We start from the raw sequence: 24,133 nt of genomic DNA, 5'->3' as shown, positions 1-24,133 counted from the left end.
GTGTTGTCCACTCCACCACCTAGCGTTGTCCACTTGTCCACTTCTTGAAGAGCATTTATTTTTATTTATTTTTCTTTTTTCATCCATGAATTTGATTCATCTTTCCAAAAAAATTAGAATCCATCATCCTTTTTCTTGTTTAAGTAGTTTGCAAGGTAGGTTTTACTATCTAGAGTAATCCGTCTACTAAAAAAGAATCATCTGCTATGGACAACAGTACATTTACATACCAAAGAGAAACCTGGAAAAACTTGATTTTAAATTTAAAAAAAATTAAATAATCTTTTGTTTGATTTTAATCTTAGCCACCTATTTAGTATACAGGTGCCACACAAATAATATTTTCCCCCTACTCTACTAGATGTTAACCAACCAAATATTAATTAAGGTTGTTAATTTGAAACATGAGTGAAAAATTGAAGTGAAAAACTGAAATCCAAATTGGACCAATTTTATCCAAAATTTAGTTTAGTTCCAGATCCTACCAACGAAACCGCCGGTTTGGTTCTGGATCGAACCAAAGTTTTTCTGAAATTAAACCGAATCTAGACTAATTACCTGGCTCCGGACCGATTAGCACCTTAATTCAATTTGTTGGTTCGAACCGATTGCCGGCTTAGTCCGGGTCGCGCAAATCTAGAGAACTGGATAAATTGGCGCGAGCAGAACTGTTAAAATTAACTGTTACGTATCAAGTGACTTTTAAAAGACTATTGTCCTTAAGCAAGAAAGAAAAGAATCTTTTGTTTGTTTTTTCGGATAATTTATGCCCTGAGGCTGAGTTCCTCTCTTAGTTCAAGCTTTCTCTCATCCTCTCTCACACGCGCGTTAACCTAACATTCCAACCAAGGCTCTTCTCTCTCATTCTCGATTCTCGTTCTTTTCCTCTGATCGTTCGCTTTGTACTGTCAAAGTCTAAACCCTCATTTCAATGGGAGCGTTTTTTCAATTATTTAAACGGAGACTCAGCTTCTGCTGTTTCCCTAATTCGAGACAGAGAAAGAGGCAGATATGTTATTTGTGGTTCTTCTTCTGGATTTCTCTGAATTTTAGGGCTAGCTAAGCTATATGGATTCTTCTTCTCGTACGCTTCCGTTCTATGATTTCCTCGATCGAATGCGCCATCCAGCTGCTGTTGGCCTCGTTCGCTCCATCAAAAGGTACTCTAATTCTTCATTTTTTAAGTTTTAGTCGAGATTCCTTTTATCTCTTCATTCCATTGTCTGAGCTTCCTCATCGTCTTCTTTATCTTTCCTGCTTTAGAGATTTTGCATTTATGTTCCATGCGAAGTCGTTCTGTTCTTTTTTTACTGTATTCTTGTGGTTTTCTTTTGATGTTTTGGTGGATATGAATGGATGTAAAGCTGGTGTTTGATTTCAATACTTTGGAAAAAGTTCAGATTCGTCCATTCAGTCTCGTTCACGAATGGATCGTCTTCTGGTTTTGAATTTGTCTTCTTCTGCGGGGTTTGGATGATTTAAAATTTTGGAAGGCGTCGATAATGGAAACATTGAAGTATCACCGCAAGAACGTAAATTGCGGACAGTGTCCGGTTATGGAATTTGATAGATGTTGCGACAGCTTGCAAATAGGATTTGATTTTGAGTATATTTTAGGGTTTAGCGATGTCAATATAGAAATTAGAAAGCGGGATTTTCCTCTTGTTTCTGCGTCAATCAGGTTACAGAAGCTACAGAAGCTTCGTTGATTTAAATGTTTTAATAACCTTATCATGCTACTTGCTATAGCTTCTCCGGTTGTATTGAGACCAAGAAAGTACAAATGTTTTGGTTGCTGTATAGGATTAAATTTGGAGAAAATAAAAAATTCGGAATAAAGATCTTGATCTAGGCTTCCTTGGTAGCCTCTTTAACCTTGCTGGATTTGGATGGATTAAATGTCTTTAATTTTCTTACGCTAATGGAATGCATGCTCCTCTGGCGCGCAGTACTTTCATTTCATATAGGTCATAGTATAACATATTGACACCTCATTACATGTATCCGTCTTCAAATTCTTCTGGTTGTAGTTCTTCGTGAATTTTAATGTTATTGTCAAAGATGGCTCAGGACCCATCTGTTGCCTCCCTTCTAAATCGTATTAGTCTATTCTATAACTTTCTTTTTGGCTTTAAAAATAATTGCAGCTCGTCCATACTCTATCTGTGAGACCTCCACAAAGGTTTTTAGCATTTCATAGTGCCTCCACTCACAGGACTTTTATGCGAATTGCTGAACATATCTATTGTAGACATATATCTGTACTTGAGGATGAACTGACTATATCATTTTCGATGAATGAAATCAGTCCCACTGTCTTCGATCACTCCTGAGGTATATTTCCATTTTAACTGGAAATTTGGATGCTGCATCCTAATTCGTTCTCAGATTTTCAGTTTTAAGTTTCATTGACAGTTTATTGCTGATTTGGAGAATTCAGCATGTCAAATTTTCCATGTGATGATGTTTCGAGGACTCTAGAGGAGTTATTATAGCATACCTAGGAAGCAAAAGACGAAACCTTTTCAAAGGTGCTAGAGAAACTCTCTTCCCTCTGTTGAGGAAGGACTGAAAAGAGATCTCATCACCAATACAGACAAAGCATCTTATTCTGTGTGCTAGATCTCTATTTCAAGGTTGGGATGTATTTCTGAAGAGAATGTGGGACAAAAAGGACTTATACGTCCTTGGCCTTGCATTTCCTGCCATTGTTATACATATCTATTTGTTGTTGCTATACTATAATTTTTGTTTTCTCTTACATGTTTGCCATTGTCATTTTTCAGTTCCTTATAAACAATCATTTGCAGTCAGTGCTTACTCTTAGTTATGGTGCTTTCACTTTATCGTCTGACAAGGATTTGTTTTTATAGATTCCTACTATGATTTTTGTTTTCTCTCACATGTTTGACATTTGTCATTTTTCAGTTCCTTAGAAACAATCATTTGCAGTCAGTGCTTACTCTTAGTTATGATGCTGTCACTTTATCATTTTCTATTCTGTAAAGCTAATGCTAGCAGGTACTTACCTTGGAATAATATCTATATGTACAAGGCGCCAGAGGATTAAACTGCATGATGATGAGAATCTGGTCTAAGTTTACTCTATGAGCAAACTACAATCTTATGAAAATGATGACTGTTAAAGATACATATTGTGGATGTTTTTGTTGTATTTATCTGAGTTTGTCATAGTATCCTATTGTAAATCGAAATATTCCACTGTCTTTAGGATTCCTAATTTAGTTTCTAATTGTTATTCTATTTTCTATATTCATTTCCTAGTAGGGATTAGGAATCCTCAATTTGTATTACTAATGCAATACAGATAAAGGAATTGAGAGGCATTTCTGAGCATTGATTCTGTTTCTTGGAAGCTTCATTTTCCCATCTTCTCTCTTATATCCAGGGGGCCAGGGGGATGCATAAAACTAATTGAGGCTACCAAAAAAAGGGATTTATGCCTACTGGTAGGGTTTGCTTTCTTCTCCGCTTCTGCAAGTCTCTCATGCTGCTGAATTAAAATTTGCAGTTGAAAATGAAGGCTGCTGATTTGTACTTAGTGTAGTCTCTTCATTCAACCAACTCTCGTCAATGTTTACTGCTCATCTAATGAAAGAAGATTGATAATATGCTGCTATTAGTTTCTCTATTTTCTAGGTTGCTTAGTTCTGGTTAGCCTACCAAGTGCATCATCTTGAGGCCCAGCGAAGGATTTGAATTTAAAAAATTGGCATTCATCGTCACAAAAAGACTTTTGCTTAATGCGGTTCTTGGTATTTGAGAGTTGGGGAAGAAGACATGGTTACTATGTGGATCAGTTCTGTCTCTTAGCAGCTCCCCTTTCTCCCCATCTTTTTTCTTCTCTTTCAGTTCTTTGGTTTCATTTCATAGTTGTCAAGGCATCGCGTAGGCATCCAAGCACTTTTCTCATGCTTTGTTTTCTGATGTATCTTAGTTTCACATCCCTCAATCATCTAAATGACATGACAACTATGTTTCACATTTTTGTCCGAGATGACGAAAGAATACAGCAATTGTGGACCCATTTGATGATTCATCAAGTGTTTTTTATTCAAGAAACACCAGAAGCAGTTTGGAGTGTTTCTAGAAGCAGAAACACTTTAAATGGCATCTGATAAAACTTGCTTCTGGAAGCAAAAACGGTATCAGCAGACATTCTATTGTCATAACTGTAGATAGAGATGATGAAGAACAAGGCCCCTTTCACAATGACGGGTTAGGGTTTCACCAGGATGGAGAAGATAAAGAACTGAACAATCTATCTGTAGGATTGAAAGCGCAAAAAATGGAAGAGTTCTATTGTAGTATGAGAGGATTCTAGCAAGGTTCTTATGTTTGGGATGCCAAATACCATGAACACCTCTCTAAAAATGTTTAACTTAGATCCAAGGCACTCAACTTTTGCTTCGAAAAATAGTTGTTGCATCAACTAAATTTCAATTTATGTTGCAAAAATCACCAAAAACAAAACAGTTCTATCAAATGGTTTTTGGTCAATTTATTTTGTTTCTCGAAGCAAGAAACACTAGAAACTGTTTCTCAGTGAATTATGGTCTGTAGTGGATGATGCAGTATCAGGATGGTTCAATCGGTTCCAGTCCAGTTGCTTTTGGTCCAACAAGAGTTGGATTTGACATAATATTTTTTATTTCAGTTTCAATTAGTATTTTATTTGTTTTAGTACTCCTATGTGAAAGGTTTCAGACTTTGTTTTGGATTTTATTTTGGATTTTAATTTCAATTAGGATTTGCATTTTGTTTCCTTCAAATAGATTGTATTAGGGTACAAATTTCAGATTTTAATAGAATGAATTATGCTTATAAGGGCCTGTGCGGCTAGTGTGTGTAAGTGAGAGCACTCCCTCCCCTCTTGCTCCTCTTGCTCCTCGTCTAATTCCTCTATTTCTCCCTCCATTACAGCCCGCCTTTGCAGCACTACTCCAGGCCTGCATCAATGGAAAGTATCAGTTTCTTGGGATATTTGAGGTATCAACAAGTTGGTAGTGTAACATCATCTCCTTGAGGTGTTTATGTTTGCTCAAGAGTCTAGCCTAGGTTTATGGAGCAGACACCTTGAATTGCCTATTAGTGATTCTAAACTTTCTTCCCATTAGATCTCTCCTTGACAGGCAAGCCAAATCTGAAATTGGAAAGGAAATCATCTACCTGAAAAATTAAGAGATGGAGAAAAGGAAAGAAAATCCTTTTACAGCCTTTGGAATGGGGCTTGGTGTAGAAAATTGGGCTGGAGTGGTTTATGGACCTGTTAGGTTTTATCCACAGTGAAGAGTTCTTGCTTCCATGGTAGCAAAAATGGCTCCCTTGTAGTTATCTTCATTTTTGTTGGGCAAATATTCCTTGAGTTGGATCTGCATTTCATTTTCTTGGTATACATTTTTGAGCAGTGTCTTTCTGTTTCACTTGTCATTTTCTTGGATGTGTTTAGTCAATGGTGAATTGAATTTTGTGGTACTTAAGTGGCATCTTTGTTGCAGCTTTATTGTATCCTTTTCATTTCGTGCTGCCAACTCCGAAAGTGATGGCAAAAAGCTACAAGACTTCCTTTCAACAATGGAGACTTCTATCAGGGATCATCCATTATGGTCTGGTGCCTCTGAGGAAGAAATTGACTGTGCAATTGAGGTAAATGATGCTATGTCTTAAGTTCTTAATGTATAAGGTTACTAATGTAGGACAGCCGTAGGGGGTATTCTACAAGAAACAAGAACCTAAGCTAACCAAGACACTCGGAGGGATCAGCAGAGGGGTTTGCACAGCACATATTCAGAATCTCAGATCAACCATAGAAATGTACTACGGATATAAATTCAGCAATAAAGAAATATAATTAGCATGCAAATTTAAATCCAAATGCTCAAGAAGAACAAATCGAATCAAACTTAGTCACTCCACACCTAGTCAAGGGGAGGGAAGGATAGGGCATTGCATTCACATTAATAAAAAGAATTAGCAACAAATTTTAAGCTTTGTTAATCCATTACGGGCAAAGTACATAAACAATGTTAATCCCAACTCAAACTAAAACTAAAACCTAAACCAATGAAACTAAAGTAATTAAACCTGAAATACTGTAACCAGCAGCAAGTAATGGTGAGGCAGCAATCTCACATAACAGTAGAAATAGGGCAGCAAGGGGTATTGCCAAGGAAAGACAGCGATATTGCATGAAATATAGGTAAGTGCTAGAAACAGAAACTGCATTAATATGATACTCAACAGAAAATAAAGAAGAAAAGAAGAGAAGGCAAGGCTATGGGCAGAAAAGGGGTGCCTGGCATAGGTGTACAGGAATAAAGAAGAAGAGGTCAAGAAGAAAACCCAAAGGGATCGCAGAAAAATATTCTGCAGCAAGGATTCTCCACAGAAAGAAAGAAAAGGAGAAGGGAGAAAGAATTCTGGACAGAGAGTACTACCGTAGGTAAGGGGAGTAGTGGGGATGAGGAAAAAGGAAAGGAGATTGAAGAAATAGATTGCAGAAAATTTTTGCAGTGGAAATATGACTAGGAGAACAGAAAAATAAGGGAAAGAGCTTTACCGAAAAAATAAGGGAATGAGTGGACGGAAAATTATCAACAGAACCAGGACGGCTGTGAGATCCATTGGAGAAAAGAAAAGCAAGAGATATGAAGGAAGAAAAAAAATTAGAAAAGCAAGGGCCTGACTAAGAAGAAAGGGTGAAGATGGAACTTTTCAGATGCAAGCGAGCAGTGAAGGGGGAGAAAACTTACTTGTCGTGAGAGAGGGAGGAGTTTCCGCCAGCGAGAGAAAAGAAGGCTGCAGTCGCTAATGCGCTTTTTTCTTTCTAATTTTTCATGCCTTGATCCTTGCTGTTAGTAAAATAAGGGAAAATATTTCCTATAATAACCCCAATGAACAAAAAGGAAACAAGAAAAAAAGGACTTCCCTAAGATAACCTCAACAGGACATAACACCAACGATATGAAAAAAAAAACTCCCTAAACTACCCCTACAATAAATAATCCCAAGATACTAATACTAAGGTGACAAAAGAAAAAAATTGTGGTATTGACCAGTCCTAAGGCTCCACATGACCCTTAGGCTCCACATGACCCTTTCTAGTAGATATCTCCATATGCCGCCGAACCAAGCCTAAAGGTTCCATCATCTCTTGTTTCTGGTAATAATGAATGATGGGTGGACGTGTGATGTCCCATCAGCCACTCATCTCGCATTTTTTGCATTTCAGATTTCTTTCTAGGTACTTCACTTTTCTGTTCTTAGTTGTTGAGTCTTGGATGTTTGATTGCTATTCTGGTGGATTTTCATGTTCAAGCTGATTTGGTTTGTAAATTTTATCCAATCAATTGTTGGGTTCCCCCCCCCCCCCCCCCCCCCTGTTCTCTCTCCCTTTCTTCTCCTTTGTTTTACCCATTTTTCTTCTTCTCTGTTAAACAACAATTGTTTGAGTTGTTAATTGTTATCGTGCACAGCCAATCAAGATAAGAGGGGAAATTTTATGGGGAGTATGGTTTGATAGGATTATTCGACATACTACTTACCCAAAAGAAAAAATTTGTTGTCATTATACCCCACATTTAGATGAAAACACCTGCATTGACCGGGTGAAACATGCTTGCAGGTATGGGTAAAGGTGTGACCTCTGAACCATAACCAGAATTAGAACCAACTGGAACCAAGTTATTGACTTTTAGGTGGTTCAGCATGGGTTTGGGGCTTAGTAAAAAAAAAAATCTGCAACCAGTTCTGTTTGGATAAATGGTTGGGCCCAGACCAAGAAGGAGTCACAAAATCTACTGCAACTGGTTTAGCCTGGTCCAAGAAAAAGGAGCGTGGTGTCATTGTGAAGAATGCAAAGGATGACTGGGATATAACTGTTGGGCTCAGTGAGGAACTTGTAGTTGTTGGATTCTGATGAAACAAAAATTTTTTGGTGATCTAAAATTATATTAAAGTGCCCCAAAGGAGAGAAAAGAAATACAAGGAGGGGGAGGGTTCAAAGTAGCACTGTCTAAGCCCCAGGTAACAAGAAGGAGTCTGTTCATTGGGAAGTCTACAAGAGATTTGTGAGGGAGAAGGGAGAGCTTGGAGCTGATATCTTTGCAGATGGCTTTCCAGATCTTATTTAGAGGTCTCTGGTGAAATACATGATCTTGGACAGGGAACAAAAGCATTTTCGATGGTGCCATCAGCAGTGGCCCGTGACTTCAGTTGGCAGTTGCCTTTGTGGCGGATGGTGACTCAAATCATATTAATGCCTGATTGTCCGTCTAATCCCACATAAACAGCCATAGAACCCCTTGCAACCTCCACCAGTTTATGGAGCCCTTTGTAAAATTCAAGGATGTTTCTGCCCACCAACTTTTCTTTCCATCACTGGCTAGCCAAATCCACAGAACCTAAACCCAGGGTTTCAGAAACACCTAACCAAGAATTTGTCAGGGCCGGGAGAAGTAATGGAGGACAATGAAGGAGATCTTTACTTCAAAGGCAGCCCTGAAAATTGATATGCAAATCCTTCTTAGGCACCTTTGATCCCCCATCACTCTCTCCAGTCTCCACTGACTGTGGGTCCAGCTGCAGCACCACCAGTTGGCTGGGGTCTTCCTGGCTGGTAAGTTTCTTGTAGTGCTGGCTCCGAGGTCTCTGTGTTGTGGTGATGCCTGTGGAATCCTTCAGAGTAAAACCAGGTCACAGATGCCTGTATTGATTCTTCTAAATGCATAAAGCATGATGCACCAAAACTTTCCTAGGTTGGTTGGATTATCTGGATGAGGTGGAGGAAGGTCATTGAGGACCAATTAAAGCTCTCATGTAACCAGCAACCATTAATAATCAGGGTTAGTTACACAAACTGTAATCAATTATTTTATTTTAATCACAGCTTCAGTTTGGGCCCATTAGCTGGAACCAGTTTGAACCAAACTGATAAACAGAAATTGAGCTGATTGGCTACCTTATTTGTGAGATATATGTCCTCCCTATCCATTACTCATTTTTTCACCTTTGTTTTGGAGGGATTGGTATGGCATGCTTGCTTAACCACTGAGCGCAAGCCCTTTGACTGTATGTTCTTTCATCATTCACTTTCATGTTTTTGGATGTTCCTATTCATATAATCATGTAGCTTCTCAAAGATACTTGTATCCATTCTTCATGTGAACCTTATTGTCTAGATCTTACCAACATATAAAGTAAAAAAGTTGCAAAATTCCGCTATCCTCACCTTTTATGTATATTTTTCTTTTGGTTTTTTTTCCCCATGTGTCTTAAAGGGGTTGGAGAAGTATGTCATGACAAAATTGTATGCCCGTACATTTGCTTCGTCGCAAGAGGATGCTAAGGTTGATAAAGAGATATCAAAGAAAATTTATTTGTTGCAAAAGTTTGTTAGACCTGAACATTTGGATATACCTGAAGCCCTTCATAATGAAGATTCTTGGCTGGTACGCGTGATCTTCTTTTTATTGTATTTTAAATTTCATTTATTCAATTGATGGCCCCCTCTTCCCCCCCCCCCCCCCGGAAACTTCTATTGTGATGCTTAGTTTGCTATTTTATGCAAGTTTTTTTAATTTTGAACTTGTTATGGGTAATCTTATGTGCTGCTCTAAATTGAAATATTGTACAGAAGTCCTGTCTCTACACCTTCACACACTACATGTTAACAACCCCGGTGTTTTAACCCTCCCAAAATTATTTATCATAGAATAAGGCTTTCTACCAGCATCTTTAATTTGTGATTGTGGATGGTTTTGTCAAAAAAGAGCTTGCAGCTGAGATGGCTTTATCTTTCAGATCAAAAGGAACTTATTGCTTTGCTGTTTCCTGAGCGTTTATATATTAAAAGGAATTGGAAGTTTCAGAACCAGTTCATGAAGACTGAATTAAAGCTTGTGGACATAAATTGACTAGGGGGTGAACCAGGATTGAGAATTTGTGAGATTGATCAGACGTAAAAGTGATTTAACTGTAGCTTTACAGTTCACAGTATCCTAATTTAATCAGCCTATGAGATGATTGATATCTTTCCAATAAATAAATATTTAATTCTTTATTTCTTCTCTCTTTTTTGCTCTTGGTGGTTCTTCCGCCTCGGTTTCTCCTCCGCCTTTTTTTTTTTCGTGTCTTCTGTTGCTGTTTTTTGGTTCTGTGCTCCCTGTCTCCCTGGCTTTTTCTCCTTTCTCCTCCTTTGTGTTTTCCCTTGCTTTCCTTTTTCTGTTCCTCTCCTTGCTTTGTTTTGTTTTTTCCTGTCCCTGTTGTTGGCCCTTTGGGCCCGTGGGGTAGAATATAAGGGGTTGTAGGGGATCAATTCCAGTAATGGGTTATTAGGATGGTGTGGAGGCTATATAAAGGGAAAGAGTATGACTGTCAAGGCGAGATTGAATTAGTGTTTGTGTAGCGCAAGCTTGCTTTCAGGGAGGGGAAGACCCTCGGTTGGAGCATGTCGAGTGGTGTTTTCAGATCTGGCAGAGTTCTGTAATGGCGTTCTTTTGCTTAGCTTGTAGTATTGGCCATTTCATTTACTGTTCCAACTTGTTTATGCAATTTGAATGCTGTGTGTGCGTGTGTGTGAATCCATTTAGGGCTCAATTCAAGGGTCCTAGCAGATGACTATTACTAATTTAACCTTCAGCTAGGTTACCTTTCTACCCTTAGTAAATAATAATTAAAAGACCTGGTTTTTACAAATTTGCCCCAAATTAATCGTCTTCTACCTCTCAATGATCTCATACGTTTGCTCTAGACCCCATAATGGAACCACCAAAGAAAGCAAATTGACCCATTTCAGGGCCTACAAACTACAATTACCAACAGAACCTAAATGTTGAACTTGGAACAGAAGAGTCAAGGCTTGAAATAAGCCAAATGGTCGACTGGAACCACCAAAGAAAGCAATGTGACCTATTTCAGGGCCTACAAACTACAATGCACTACAAAACCTGAATATCGAACTTGAAACACAAGAATCAAGGCTTGAAATAGGCCAAGTGATCGACCTTTTTGAGTTGATCCAATGAATTGACCCCTTGACATGTTAATGAACAGATTCTACAGGAAAATTGTGACTGTTGGCCAAGAAAATGGTGACAATCATCTGAGAGAATCAGAACCAGAATGTAGACAGAATGATCTTTGAATGAAGAAAAGGTAAAGCAAGAGCAATACAAGATTTTTAATGAGGCTAGGTGATTTAAATACTAAACAAAATAAGTTGTTGTTTTTGAGGATTTATCTATCTGCCACATTAATGGGCCATGTTTGACATTCTCAGTTTTGAATCTCTCGCACTATTTCTTTCCTCTTCCTCATGAAACTCCACCTAACTGCCCCTAAATATTGCTGCAACGGAACCCACACCAGAGACCCCCTAAATCTTCTGCCCATAAATCTTGCTTCATGTATTTTGAATCTTATATGGAAGTTGAAGCTGAGATGCACTTGCTCTGTTGGTTTAATGAGGGTTTCCAGATTTTATTTTTCCTCAAGATTCAGGCTTACAATCCTATGGATTTTTGAGGTTTGTTTTCTCTGTGTTTCCAGATTTTAGGTGGAATCCATTTGGGCTTTAAAGATTATGGTGGAAGCATGTTTTGGAAAGGGAAATTGGGTATGGATGTCTATAATGGAAATTAAAGAAGATGGATGAAGGGGTTTCTCTTCACCCATCTATTCAACACTTGACATCAATGGAGGGTGAGATGGGATGTAACCCCGAAATTTAGGGTTAGATTTTCAGGATCTTCTGAAATAGGTCTAGCACTCAATAAGGGTTTCTAAGGGTAAACTAGCGTTTCTTGAGGTTTCAGCTAGGATTTTAGAGGCCAATAAGCTGCCAGGATTGTGATTTTAGGTCTGAAAATTAATAGGAATTCAAACTCAGATTTGGAAATTCCAGTCCTTGGCCAACTGGGACTCAGTTAGGGTTACGGTTTTGGGAATGGGCTTCGGTTAGGGTATAGGATGGACCTAGGATTGCTGTTCAGACCTGCTATGATTGAGTTACAGATCTGAAACAAAGTGATGTTTGAGGTTTAGGTTCGAAATTGAAATCCTGATGCAACTGGGATTGGGTTAGGGTTTTCAGAAGTTTCTAAAAATTCTGCAGAGGTCCAAGGTGGTAGAACACCTGCAGAAAATTTCAGATTAGAATAGAATAGGTTGGATAGGTTAATTGGTTTAGGGGTTATGTTCTAGGTTGGTTGCGATTCTAGGAAAGAGGAAAAGGGCTCAAGAGGGGCTGGGGTGGTGGGTTTAATTCAATGAGAGGTGCTGCTGTGCGCTTGCACAGAAACGGGAAGCTGCAGGAATGGCCTACGGTTGCCAGGGTAGGGTCTCTTGGTCTGGGGGAAGGGGCTGGAATTGCAGGAAACTAAAGGGGAAGAGTCTAAGGGGATTTCTGATGGGCTGGGGGTGTGGAACTAAGCCAAACAAGAGGGGGGAAGCGGTATGTTAGGGGAGAGGGCTAGGGTTTGGGTGGGGGGTATCTCTCTTGTGGTTGAAGAACTGCAGAAACCTTTGTGTTCGAATGCTTGAAACAATGAAGAAAACCTTGAAGTTGAAGACACAATGCACAATACCAGCCGCAGGTCACCCTCCTAGGGATCCGACGACTTCTCAAGTCAATTTCTCAAACTCTAGTTTCGTTCAATAATCAAGACTGACAATTACATAAAGACTTATGCTATTCATAGCCTTGCAAACCCAATTAAACTCAAATTGGTTACTTGGCCCCAATACTTGCCAAATAAGGACTCACCTAGACAATTCATTCTAATACTCGAAAAAGTAAATAGCTCTTTCCTATTTTAGAACAACTCTAGGACTTGGACCAATCTGGAAATTTAGAAGGAAACAAATAATTACTTTAGCATTAGGTTTCCTAAATTTAAGGAACCCTATCCTAACTACTCAACACTAACTTTAAGGGACTTTAGCACTTGATTGACTCATCAGAATTATATATATCCCTGACCCTGGTTTCATGGGGAGCAAAAAAAGACCCATATTGGGCCCCAAAAGAGGGCCTTGGAAAATGACCAGAATATCCTTGGGTATTTGGCCAGCCTTAGGTGCACCCTATTTATAACCCCATTTTGGGGGGGTCCAACCTAGGATATATCAAATGGACTTCACCTAAAAAACCACTTAACACTGTTTGGAGTGAGGACAATAGTGATTTTGGTAAATGCAGGGTATGATATGTAATTTTGCTACAGTTGCAAGAGGTGTAAGTATCCAGTCCTAACCCCTAGTTCTTCCTCAAAACGCTGTACCCAGACAAAACCAACCATCAAATTTGTTCCAGAGTTGGACCGGATAAGTATCCATTTCTAACCCATAGTTCTGATGTGTATGGACCTTGGATTGGTTGGGGTTTGATACCCAAGAATCTGCAAAATCAGTTGGGTTAGGATATAAATGGTCTGGCCAAGATCTACCCTGCCGAATGCTTGACTAATTGGAAAGACCGTTACTAATTCTTGAGACTAGTTTCATGACCTTGAACTCACATCAAATAAAGAAACAAAGTTTCAAAGTACTCTTCTTTTACAAATGATCAAATAATGGGACAAATGAGGAGCTTGGAATTGTCATGGGGTATTTCTACATGGGACCAAATTTACACAGCCGTCTATATCTTTAGTTTTCACATCAGAGGTTATGACCCTCCCCACACGACATAGTGGTGGAGCCTTGTGCACTGCGTACACCCTTTTTTGTTATTTGAAGGATTATACTTTCCTTTCTCTAAATGCATTTTCTCTCCTCACAGCTTGCAGAGAAAGAACTGCAGAAAATGAATGCCTTCAAAGCTCCTCGTGAGAAGCTTCTCTGCATTTTGAGTTGTTGCAGGGTCATCAATAATTTGCTTCTCAATGCCTCTATGTCAGAAAATCATGTATTTGCAGGGGCTGATGTTTTCCTTCCAGTTCTCATTTATGTTACCATCAAGGCAAGGTCTTCTTGGTAATAAATGACTCATTTCTAAGTTTTTGTAGTTTTGGCCTAGTTGGTGATCCTTGATGTAGGTTCTCTGGTAGACTGTCCTTAGAACTGCTTATGAAGTATGAACTATCAATGCAAACTTTCCCTTTCCCTTTTAGTTTTGCAAGTGTGCTATTTGCTGATTGATTTTGTTTATTTGGAGTTCAACTTTTACTTTGCCATGCTCTTACTACATTTACACATAGTTGGGCTAATACTGTTTCTTTCAGGTATGAAGTCTTTTGGAATATTAGTTACAATATCACTCATCTCCCTTTTGGTTCTTTAGTATTGAAAACCATAATCCTGGACTAGATCTATGTTGTCATCACTATAAATACATAATTCTACCCATAGAACTCAAGGGAAGTCAAATGGCAACATTCTTTTTGAATTTCGATTTGTATATTCAGTCAAAAGGTAAGAAGAAAAAAAAAAAGAAAAAGGTAAAACAATTACGAAACAGTGGGGGTGAACCTCGTGTGCATGAATCCATTTCCATTGCACATCTCTTCTACACCGCCCTTCTGGAAGGTTAACCTTTAGTTTTTATGGTAATGGTACAACTATGGGTAAATATCAGTAACCTATAAATGAGGCAGTTGTAATCTTGTGATTTATTCAGTATGGCAATTAGTGACTCAGCCTCTGGTAGGATTACTTTTGAAGAAGTTATATTTCATTATGAATTTTACTTAGTTTGAGATGTCATTGCTACTGTATTTTACTTAGTTTGAGATGTCATTGCTACTGTATTTTTGCAGTTAGAGCAACTTGTTTATTTATCTCGTGGTGTGCATTCTGAAGTGTTAGTACCAACTGTAATGCATCATTGACAGGCTAATCCCCCGCAGTTGCATTCCAACCTCAAATTCATCCAACTATTCAGGCGGCAATCAAAACTGATCTCAGAAGTTGCCTATTACTTTACAAATCTCATGTCTGCCAAATCGTTTATCATTGACTTGGATAGCAAGTCTCTTTCCATGGATGAATCAGAATTTGAAGAGAAAATGCTCGCAGCAAGGTTAGAACTCCAAATGGACATGCCTCAGGAGAGTTTGGGTGAAGGCCAGGCACAAATAGATTTTTGCCCCATGACAGCTAAACCCGCTGATTATTTCTCAAGAAAACTTTATGAGGAGATCAACAGTCTAGGTGAGTACTTTAACCACAGAAGCATAGGCATGTACTATTTAATTCCTGAGTATAACCTGTAATCATGTTCTCCCTTGTCATTTGTGAGTTTTCTGCCCGCATATGTGATGGCGATGGCTTTGGCTTATCATCAACCGTCAACTGTTTTTATAGGAGAGGTTCCTTGGCATCATCTTTGGACTGGTGGTCAATTGAAAACCATTGTCAGATGTCAGGTGTCAGGATAGAGTCCGTCTGTTTGTTAAGTCAAATGAATTATGTTTTCACATATTTTGTGTAGTAGTTCACGAGTTTTTTAACTAATTTTACATGGCCCGTCTGTTTCAGATGAAGGAGATTATCCTTTCATGGAAACAATGCCTGGAGATTTAACAGTTGGGGATGCTGAGAGACTGCTTAACTTATACAAGGATGTTGTCAAAAAGTATTCAAGTCTCTGCAGGTATGTTAAAAGTGTCAATCTGTTGAAGGAACCATCTGCTTTGCCACTTCTAGGAGACATCAGGCATCATCTGCCTGATCAAACGGAACAACATCAACATCAACATCACCAGCATCAAACTGAGCGACAACCTGAGCATCAGCATCAGCTTCAACTTCAACAGACGCCACAGGACGCAGATGCTTCTCCTAAGTAACCGATATGTGAGTTATTTCCTTATTGCTGTTCTGATACTCAGGTTTTTTATTTCCGATTATCCTTTCAGATTGAGAAGTTCTGAGGCTCATTTGCCTTAGTATGCTACAATTTTTAAGAGAACAATACATTTGTAAGTCAGTCAGTCTTGGCCCCATGTATATAGATGCATGGTCAGGTGGAGTTGTATCCCGTGTGTGGGATCTCAACAGGGCTTTTCCATCAAAGAATTGCGAGAAGGATATTGTTCTCCTTCTCCGTTGTAGTTTAAGGATAAATGCAACTGTAAGTTGTAAAGAAAGTATAAAATCACATAAGCAAGAACCTGATCAAATATTGATCAAATATTTTATTTTGGTTTTACTTTGTTGACCAAAAGGTTATAGAAACAATAGATACAGAGACAAAACAAACAAAAAAAACTGCCTTCACATTCTTGATCATCAACACTGGATGCAAGGGTGCAAGTACTGTACAGAAAAGCTTGGGCTGGGGCGACGACCCAATGAAGCAAGGCAATGAAAAAGGCAGGGGCTGTACAATTATAATTTAACTTCTTATCGTACACGGGAAGATCGGAAAGACAGATTACGCTCGAGCCCAACATTTGCACCTGTAACTGTCTCTTCTTTGCATTGTCTGCCAACATTGGAATGGTTGGGTGAAGTGGCATCATTGGGAACATCACATCTTCCACATAAAAAATTTGCGGGTACTGCAACTAAGTCATCAATGCCTGCGCATCTCGTGTGCTGCCATACACCACATATATCACATGCCAACATTCTTTCACCATCATCATCCTTGGCCCCACATGGGCAATCTACAGTCCAGTTCTCCACACCTCTCTCCTGGCGGAACCGATGGAGCCCATGTTTACCGCCCAAGCATTTCCCTTGAACCCGAACAGATCCACTCGTGCCAACTAAGAACTTGACCTGAGTTGAATCATCGATACCCTCGAATTCGTGCAACTTCTCTGCATGGAATCTCCTGAAAATGACGTAAATATCTCGGAAGGCTTTCTCGGTTTCAGCTTTGAGATCCGCAACAGTTGCATTATGAGGTAATACAATGAGCTCTGGTGGTGGGGTTGTATAATCTTTAGAATGGTCTAGTAGGTCAACTAGGCAAGACATGCGAATTGAAAATGGATTCAAGACGGCAGTCTTATCACACTTGTCATAGTCTTTGACAAACTGCTTGCAATCAAGTAGCTTTGCTGCTGAGCTGAGTGCAGGTTCACGTACTGTCTGAGGTCCATAGATCGTCATGGTTTGAGGGTGAAGAATCAAATCAAATAAGAATTTCAAGTCACGGAGAAGATGCTCTTCAGATGGGCAGCTTAAGCTCAAACAGCTCGAATCCCCAGCTTCGCTTGTTGAGGCATTTCCAGGCTCTAGCCTGCAAGAAGGAAACCGCGTGAACAAAGTTCAGTTCTCAAAATACATCATCCTGTGAACATCCACAGCCAGGCCATTAATGGAAAATCAAGACACAATAGCTTTACTTTTACCTATATTCGATGGAATCTGTATCAGGGTTGCTCCGGGAACGCACAGACATGTTATCTGATGTCAATTTCCCTCCCACATTCTTGAGGCAATAATCAATGAGTTCAGGGGGACCTATTTTACTCACAGCACCCCTGAGAGCATTCCATGGAACCCACCGCGAATCACCGCCAGCTCCAACCGCTCGAAGCACCTTAATCATGGCTTGCTCTACACGTTCAATATCAGCAACTGTCCATATACATAAAGCTGTTGAAGTAGATGAGGATCCATTCTTGTTGCGGGCTGTGCCGCCGCCGTACACGCATTTCTTGTGGGCATCATGAATCAGCATCGTCAAACAACGAAAAAGATCCCGAACGGTTAATAGCTCACTTTCTGATAATGCCTGGTAGAATAGAATTAGATCCTGAAGCCGGGTGCGAGGTTTCCTTGGTTGGGAGAGAAAGAGGTTGAGGGGCAAATTAGACAATGTATCAACTGCTTCCCGGTAGGCATCCACAGTTACAGCAAAGCTCCCAGCTCCGAACTCAAAGCCCCAATCACCATACCATGGACGACCACTTGTTATGGCATGCAGGAGGCGGTACTCCAGCCCATATTTCTTTGACACATCCATCACACTCACCTTCCTGATTCAAGGGGCAAAGTGATTTTGATTCAAAGTGCTTCACACTCAATGAAGAAAGAAAAAACCAGTAAGAGAGGATCCTAGCATATAAGGGTCCACACCTGACTCCAAGTGTACAACACAGACGATCCCAGAAATTCATGATGTCGCATCCTGAGAGAAATCTGGAGCCACCTTCTCTGCCATTTACTCTGAGAAGATGGCCATAACCATTGGAGTGAACAACACCATGCAATAGATGAGTGGTGTCGTCCAACTGAAGATAGACCCAGTCTTCCAAATCCTCTGCAGTCATCACATAGTTGCATGACTTACACCTGAAAAATATTTCAAACCAAAAATCAATCATCAATCAATCAATCAAATTATGAAAAACACAAACGAATATAACAATAGCAGCAAAAATGCCACCGTTCCATGAAAACTGGAAGACATCTAAACAGTACATCTAGCTTCTTCAAAATTTCCTTGCATCAGATTAGCAAAGAAATTCTAAGTGCCATTGCATATGAAATTGGCAGTGACTACATCATCCTGATGAAAATACAACTATCCATGCGAACTTCATGTCTACTCTAATTCAGTGAGGAAAAGGTTATTGAACAAAGTCAAAACAAGTCTTGTCAGTTGTCACTATGGATAGCTGATAGTTTAAGGGGACAGAACCAATCTATCTACACTACTCTAATCCTTTTTTTTTTTGTGAACCACTCTACTCTAATCTAAAAGACTAAATAAGCAACTTGGAATGGAGAATTCCAAGACAAAGATGAAACTAGCAGCAATCCAATCCAACAAGTGGGAAAAGAAGTATTCTCACCTCGGATCTGTCAAATGAATCAAGTCTCCACAGCTGGCACAGGGCTTATGATATCCGTCGAAGGAATTATTGTCTGCTCGTACAATGAAGTGGTAACGTTTCCCACATACAGGATGACCACTCCATCCTAATAACCAAACCAACGAAAAGAAAACATAAGAAATAAGACCGATAAGAATGTCATAACACGCCAAACATTCAGAAAATAGCAATTACAGAGAGAAACCAACTCATGATCAAAAGCAACCAAAATCTCACAAGCCCTTAGGTCCCAAAACACAACCTACCCCCATTTTCACTCAAAAATTAAAAAAAAAAAAAAAAAAAACCCTCAATCTTGGGTTCAGACATTCGGGTCTAAGACTGCCGTTTCAACTGAAAATTCTTTTATTTTTAGGTGCTAGGTCCAAAATGGCCGCTCAAAGTTTTTTTTTATGGAAAAAAAGGGTTTGCTGACTAATGGGACAGGTACGATATGATATTGACAGATAACTTTTTCTTTGGCGTACAACCATTGATTGAGAGATAACCAATACACGCAAGAGCCACCTCAAAGTCCAACAGTAGGAACAGGAAGCGAGACTCAGGACCATTAGATCATGAATCATAATTGCACTCCTGCCTCCAACCGTACACGTGTCAGAACAGAACAATATACCACTACGACCACCATTACTCCATTAGTTAGGTTAGAAAAATCCAAATAGGGACCCAGCAGGCACTACTGATTGGACACGCGTCCAACAGAAAGCCCGAATTCATCTAAGACCACTCCTTTGGTGGTTGTCATTATCAAGCATGGACATGGTGGGGCCTACCAACTCCGGATAGGAAAAAAAATGAAGAGTTTTCTTCCGCCCAAAATAACGCGATAAATTCAAAATATCGCACATATTCTAATAAATTGACACATCATTACTTCTTCCGACACGTCGCTTGTAACCCGTACCAGTCAATCAATTAAACATAGCTCCAAAAGCGATATCTTAAACTAAAATCAAATTTATATTTTTTTAAGTAAAACTGAAAATCAAATTTCTTTTTAGTAAACTAAAAATCAACAATTAAGAAAGGACGGTCCCCGTTCCCTGGTAGGTATATGTATCGCGAGATAAACATGCAAAATATCGCCACGTCAGCCTGATATCAAGGCATGTCCGTCTAGAACTTGGATTAGATTCCGGCACCGGAACCCGGTGAAGAGATTAGAGAGAATGTAAGACAGAAATCATGGTTTTATGCTTTATGGTTCAGTATTCACCAACGATACTCACCAACAACACGGCATTGATCGCAGTAGACGGACCTGGATCTGGTTACGTCCTCTTCGACGACGTCGAGAGAGACGACGGCAGGAGATGAGTCAGGTCCGCCTACCAAATCACCGATCCGGAACACGATCTGCCATGTGAGAAGGTGCGGAAACAAAGAGGAAGGTGGTGGTAGCTGTGCATGCTTCGAGAGGAACGATCGTACGTTCAACCTGAACGGCCCGTCGGCAAAACCGTCACCGGAGATCTCGTCTGTAGAGGAGGCAGGAAAGGTGAGGAAGTCGTAGAGATCTGCCGTAACACGTCTCTTCATTCGCTTCAGAGGCCTGCCGTTAACAACCATGGTAATCGATTCAACGACGACGACGACGAAGATCAACGCTTCTGTGCCTCAGATCTAGTTTCTAGGACGCCGATCTTCACCGGATCTGATATAACAGGGTGAGTTTGATCTTTGTTGCGGATCTTGAGATCTTTGGGTTTCTTTAGAACCACGAGGGAAAAACGACGAAATTTCGATGAAGGCGGAAAAACAGATTGGCTTCAAAGGTTAGAATTAGGGTTACAGTTTTGGAATCGGAGAGAGAGAGAGAGAGAGAGAGAGAGAGAGAGAGAGAGATGTGTGGACCATAAAGCGTTGCGTTTGCTTAGTTAGTTTTTCTCACTCCCTATGATTTCTTTTTCTTGGTTTTCTTGCGGATTCTCTTTGGGGGGGTTCCCTTCCTGAGAAAGCTTCGCTCAGTTTCCCAAATGGGTATTTTATAAGAATTCTATTTGGATATGGCTTTTTAAAGCTGTATTTCCCTAATAGTCGTTATCTTTATATGACATTAACGCTTTAATAAAAGAAAAATTATTAAAACACTTATCTATTTACTATAATAGCCTCTACTTATTAGTTAAGTAAAAGTCTTGTACCAATGTTAACTTTTGAATTTATCCGTCTGTGTTTACCCATTTCAGTCTTTTCTCAAGTAAAGTTAGATCGTTGATTCGTTGCCTGCTCTTACGTATAATGACAAGATTAACCTTGAGTCATGTACCGTCAGATTTTTAACGATCTCGGCAATAGGAAATTAGGAAGGGTGAGGGGAGTCTTTGCCGCTAGTTCACTCCGTGCAAGTAGACTATTTTACCCATAGAACTTAGACCGAATTACAGGGCCATATCCCCGAGTCCCGAGAAGCCGGCTTTGCCTCTCTTTTGGAACGAAAATTTGGAAATTTCTCGTGGGAATATGGTCCATATGGAAACTGGAAAGGCGGTTTGTGTGAGGTTTCAAATTCCATTAAATTTGAGTAAAATTTAAAATTTTGAACGGAGAGAGTCAAAATTCCGTTTTGAACGTTAGCGGGACGCCGGGAGCTATCTCGGGAAGTCGGTTCCTGGACGACCGTTTCTGCCAATTCAAATCTCAATTGTGGGAATTTTGCCTATTTTGCTTCAGTCTCATGGTGTTCTGCTGACCGTCGGATTGGAATTTTGATTTCGACCATTGATTTTCAATCGACTTGATCCAACGGCTGATTTGGTCGACAGGATTGCCATAATGACGCAGGTCTGAAACAAAGTCTGATTTTACCAGTTATCCTATATTAGCGGGTTTTCTTGTTTTTTTCAGAATCAACACTTCTTTTTTAGGGGAATAAATAATTATTAGATATATCATGAAGAAAACCGATTTTTTTTTCTTCGTTTGGATTATCGGCAAGGTTGATTATTGTCAACTAAACCATAATGTTATTGGTGGTCTTCTAACGGGGTAACCTTTATATTCTTTTCATTGACATATTATAGTTCCACGACCATGGTAAAAAAAGGCATGTAGGATATTGTGAATAATTTGGTTCCATTTTTTTATGAAGAGATTTTATATGATTTTTCTTTTTTCTTTCTTGGCCAAGATTCTATGTGTTAGAATAAGGGTTTTTTTTTTCCTAAGGATCATCCGGCTAGTTTGCCGGACCACGACTATATACTCAAGCAGTGGCGGAGCCAGGTAGGGACCAGAGGGGGCCATGGATTTTTTGAAAATTTAAAAATACCTACCCATTTTCTTAATTTTTCTCACTTTATGTGTGAAATACCACCATTTGGCCCCCTCCAAAAATTAAAATTAAAAATAAAAATCTAAGATATAAATGATGGGTACAAATGTCATTCTTAATCATAATCAAATGGTTATCATTAAACCCCTAGTTTTAAGGAATAAACGGTTAAATTCTAATTAAAAACTAACTCACGATCTATGAATTTCTCCATATATTCTCTCTCATATTTTCATTCTTATTTATTCTTTAATGAATCTCCTCTTTTATTCCTATTTATTATCTATTTTTTTCTCACACGTCTCACAAAATATTTGAATAGTTAGCAGACATTGGAATTTTTTTGAAATCTTCTCCACAGTTATCAGTATTCACTCTCTCTTTCTCAAATTATTCCTCTCTCCCTCTCTCACAATCACCACGATTTTTCTAATATTCATTTAATAAAGTATAAATTTTTTTTATTTAGTTGTTATTTCTTTCTCTTAAAATTTGATTCTACTATATAGCAATTTGAATCTCGTTAGAATTCAACCATAGATTTTATCAGATCTAATCATAATCATTGATTTTTTTTTTTATTCCTTAAATTTTTTTCTAAAATTTCATTTCTATTAATGGAAATTCAAATCTCGCTTAGAATTTCAACTTAATTTACATGTTAAAATATAATACAATTTTATGAGATGGGACCCACGGTGGGTCCCGCATTGGCCAAGGCATATTCGGCCCCCAAAATTCAATCCTGGCTCTGCCCCGTCTTCGGGGAGCTTTTATATAATTAATATAGACGGAACTTCGCCCTTGACCAAGAAGGAGGATTATTTCTTCATGATCAATTTCTCCTAGACTAGCATTTGTACTGTCATGTAACAAATGATGAAATGTTATATCTCACTAGACATAAAAACACCTAGAAAGAACCACCGTAAATAATGACATGGTTCATTGGTTCACACATCTTCCAATCCAAATTACCTTATGTTAGTTGCACCCAGAAAATCTTGAAATTATATTATTTATTGTCAATAATTACTCAAACTCAAATATATAAATAAACCATTTTCTCATAAACTTTGCTAAATTAGGTTTGCTGCCACTGTGCAATGCAATTGGTAGATGAGTTGGTAATCTTATCGATTAAATCATTTAATATTTGAAGTTGACTTGCCATAGTTGCATGCTATTGTGCATGATTCATACAATGAATCAAATATCACAAACATTTGTTAGACATCTAAATTACTGAAGTCTAAGTATTTTTTTTTTTTTTGGTATGCAAGTCAAAAACAACTACAAGTCATGTTTTAATGTATGAATTTATAATTTGACATGAGCACACAAAAGGCTTCAACGGTAAAAACAAGTGTTTTAACTTTTAACCCCAATATTAATTCAAATAAATGATTTCAAGAGAAGATTAAAAATCAAAAATTACTGATATAAATGATGCTCTGGCCATTTGTTTAGGCAAATTCTTTAAGGCATGGTAAAATAAAAAGTAAAAAAAGAAAGCAAGTAGGCCCATAAACGAAACTTAATCCCTAAGCATCCTTTATGTATAAAGATTCTTGCATGTTTAATAAAAAAATATAAAATTTCCAAGAAAAGTCATATGAAACTTTGTGACATTGTGAAATATACTATATTATATTCCATTATCATAAGGTATGCATAATACTGGCTCAATGTCAATTTGATAGTTACTTAATATTGACTTTTATTACAAAAAAAATATTGACTTTCTTTACCCAAAAAAAATATATGACTTTGGATAATAAATATCGACTCGCTCTATCGACCACACCAATTATGTCCGGTCATCAACATTAGGGTCAGGTTTGAAGTTGGACCAAGTATAGACTTGGTTTAGTAAATTAGAATAAATTATTTTGTCTTAAAACCTACCAAATCAACATGTTAAGAAGTGATTGAGTTAAAAATTCGATCCTTTTACCACCTTCACCACTTCCTCTTCTCTTATAAATGAATAATTTGTTACAAATACGGAAAAATAAATATAATCAGATAAAACCATAAT

General features: G+C 38.6%; 2 protein-coding genes across 4 annotated transcripts; one reads left to right on the top strand and one right to left on the bottom strand.

Annotated features, from left to right (window-relative positions):
• The first annotated feature begins 751 nt into the window (after nt 1-751).
• LOC149026916 (vacuolar protein sorting-associated protein 9A-like) lies at nt 752-16,256 on the top strand. 3 transcript variants are annotated; one of them, XM_089157274.1, is made up of 7 exons: nt 752-1,160; nt 4,945-5,010; nt 5,520-5,667; nt 9,300-9,470; nt 13,802-13,981; nt 14,853-15,171; nt 15,499-16,252. In XM_089157274.1, the coding sequence occupies exons 1-7, from the start codon at nt 1,069-1,071 to the stop codon at nt 15,807-15,809; spliced, it is 1,287 nt and encodes a 428-aa protein (XP_089013400.1). In that variant the 5' UTR covers nt 752-1,068; the 3' UTR covers nt 15,810-16,252. The 3 variants fall into 3 exon arrangements, with proteins under 3 accessions (XP_089013400.1, XP_089013405.1, XP_089013412.1); XM_089157279.1 differs by lacking the exon at nt 4,945-5,010 and having other exon boundaries at nt 753-1,160; nt 15,499-16,245; XM_089157286.1 differs by lacking the exons at nt 752-1,160; nt 4,945-5,010 and adding an exon at nt 7,646-8,864 and having other exon boundaries at nt 5,581-5,667; nt 15,499-16,256.
• Nucleotides 16,257-16,258: 2 nt separating this feature from the next.
• On the bottom strand, nt 16,259-20,787 carry LOC149026915 (PHD finger protein At1g33420-like). The gene is made up of 5 exons (XM_089157264.1): nt 20,048-20,787; nt 18,774-18,900; nt 18,055-18,270; nt 17,325-17,954; nt 16,259-17,212 (listed from the first exon to the last, which is right to left on the bottom strand). The coding sequence occupies exons 1-5, from the start codon at nt 20,385-20,387 to the stop codon at nt 16,366-16,368; spliced, it is 2,160 nt and encodes a 719-aa protein (XP_089013390.1). The 5' UTR covers nt 20,388-20,787; the 3' UTR covers nt 16,259-16,365.
• Between the last annotated feature and the right edge of the window lie 3,346 nt (nt 20,788-24,133).

Source organism: Hakea prostrata, chromosome 1 (genome assembly GCF_041222555.1).
Source record: "Hakea prostrata isolate BN-2017 chromosome 1, UWA_Hpros_2, whole genome shotgun sequence".
In the NCBI taxonomy this organism is placed as follows: Eukaryota; Viridiplantae; Streptophyta; class Magnoliopsida; order Proteales; family Proteaceae; genus Hakea; species Hakea prostrata.
The sequence above is the reverse complement of the archived record's forward strand: the minus strand, read 5'-3'. Positions and strand labels throughout refer to the sequence as shown.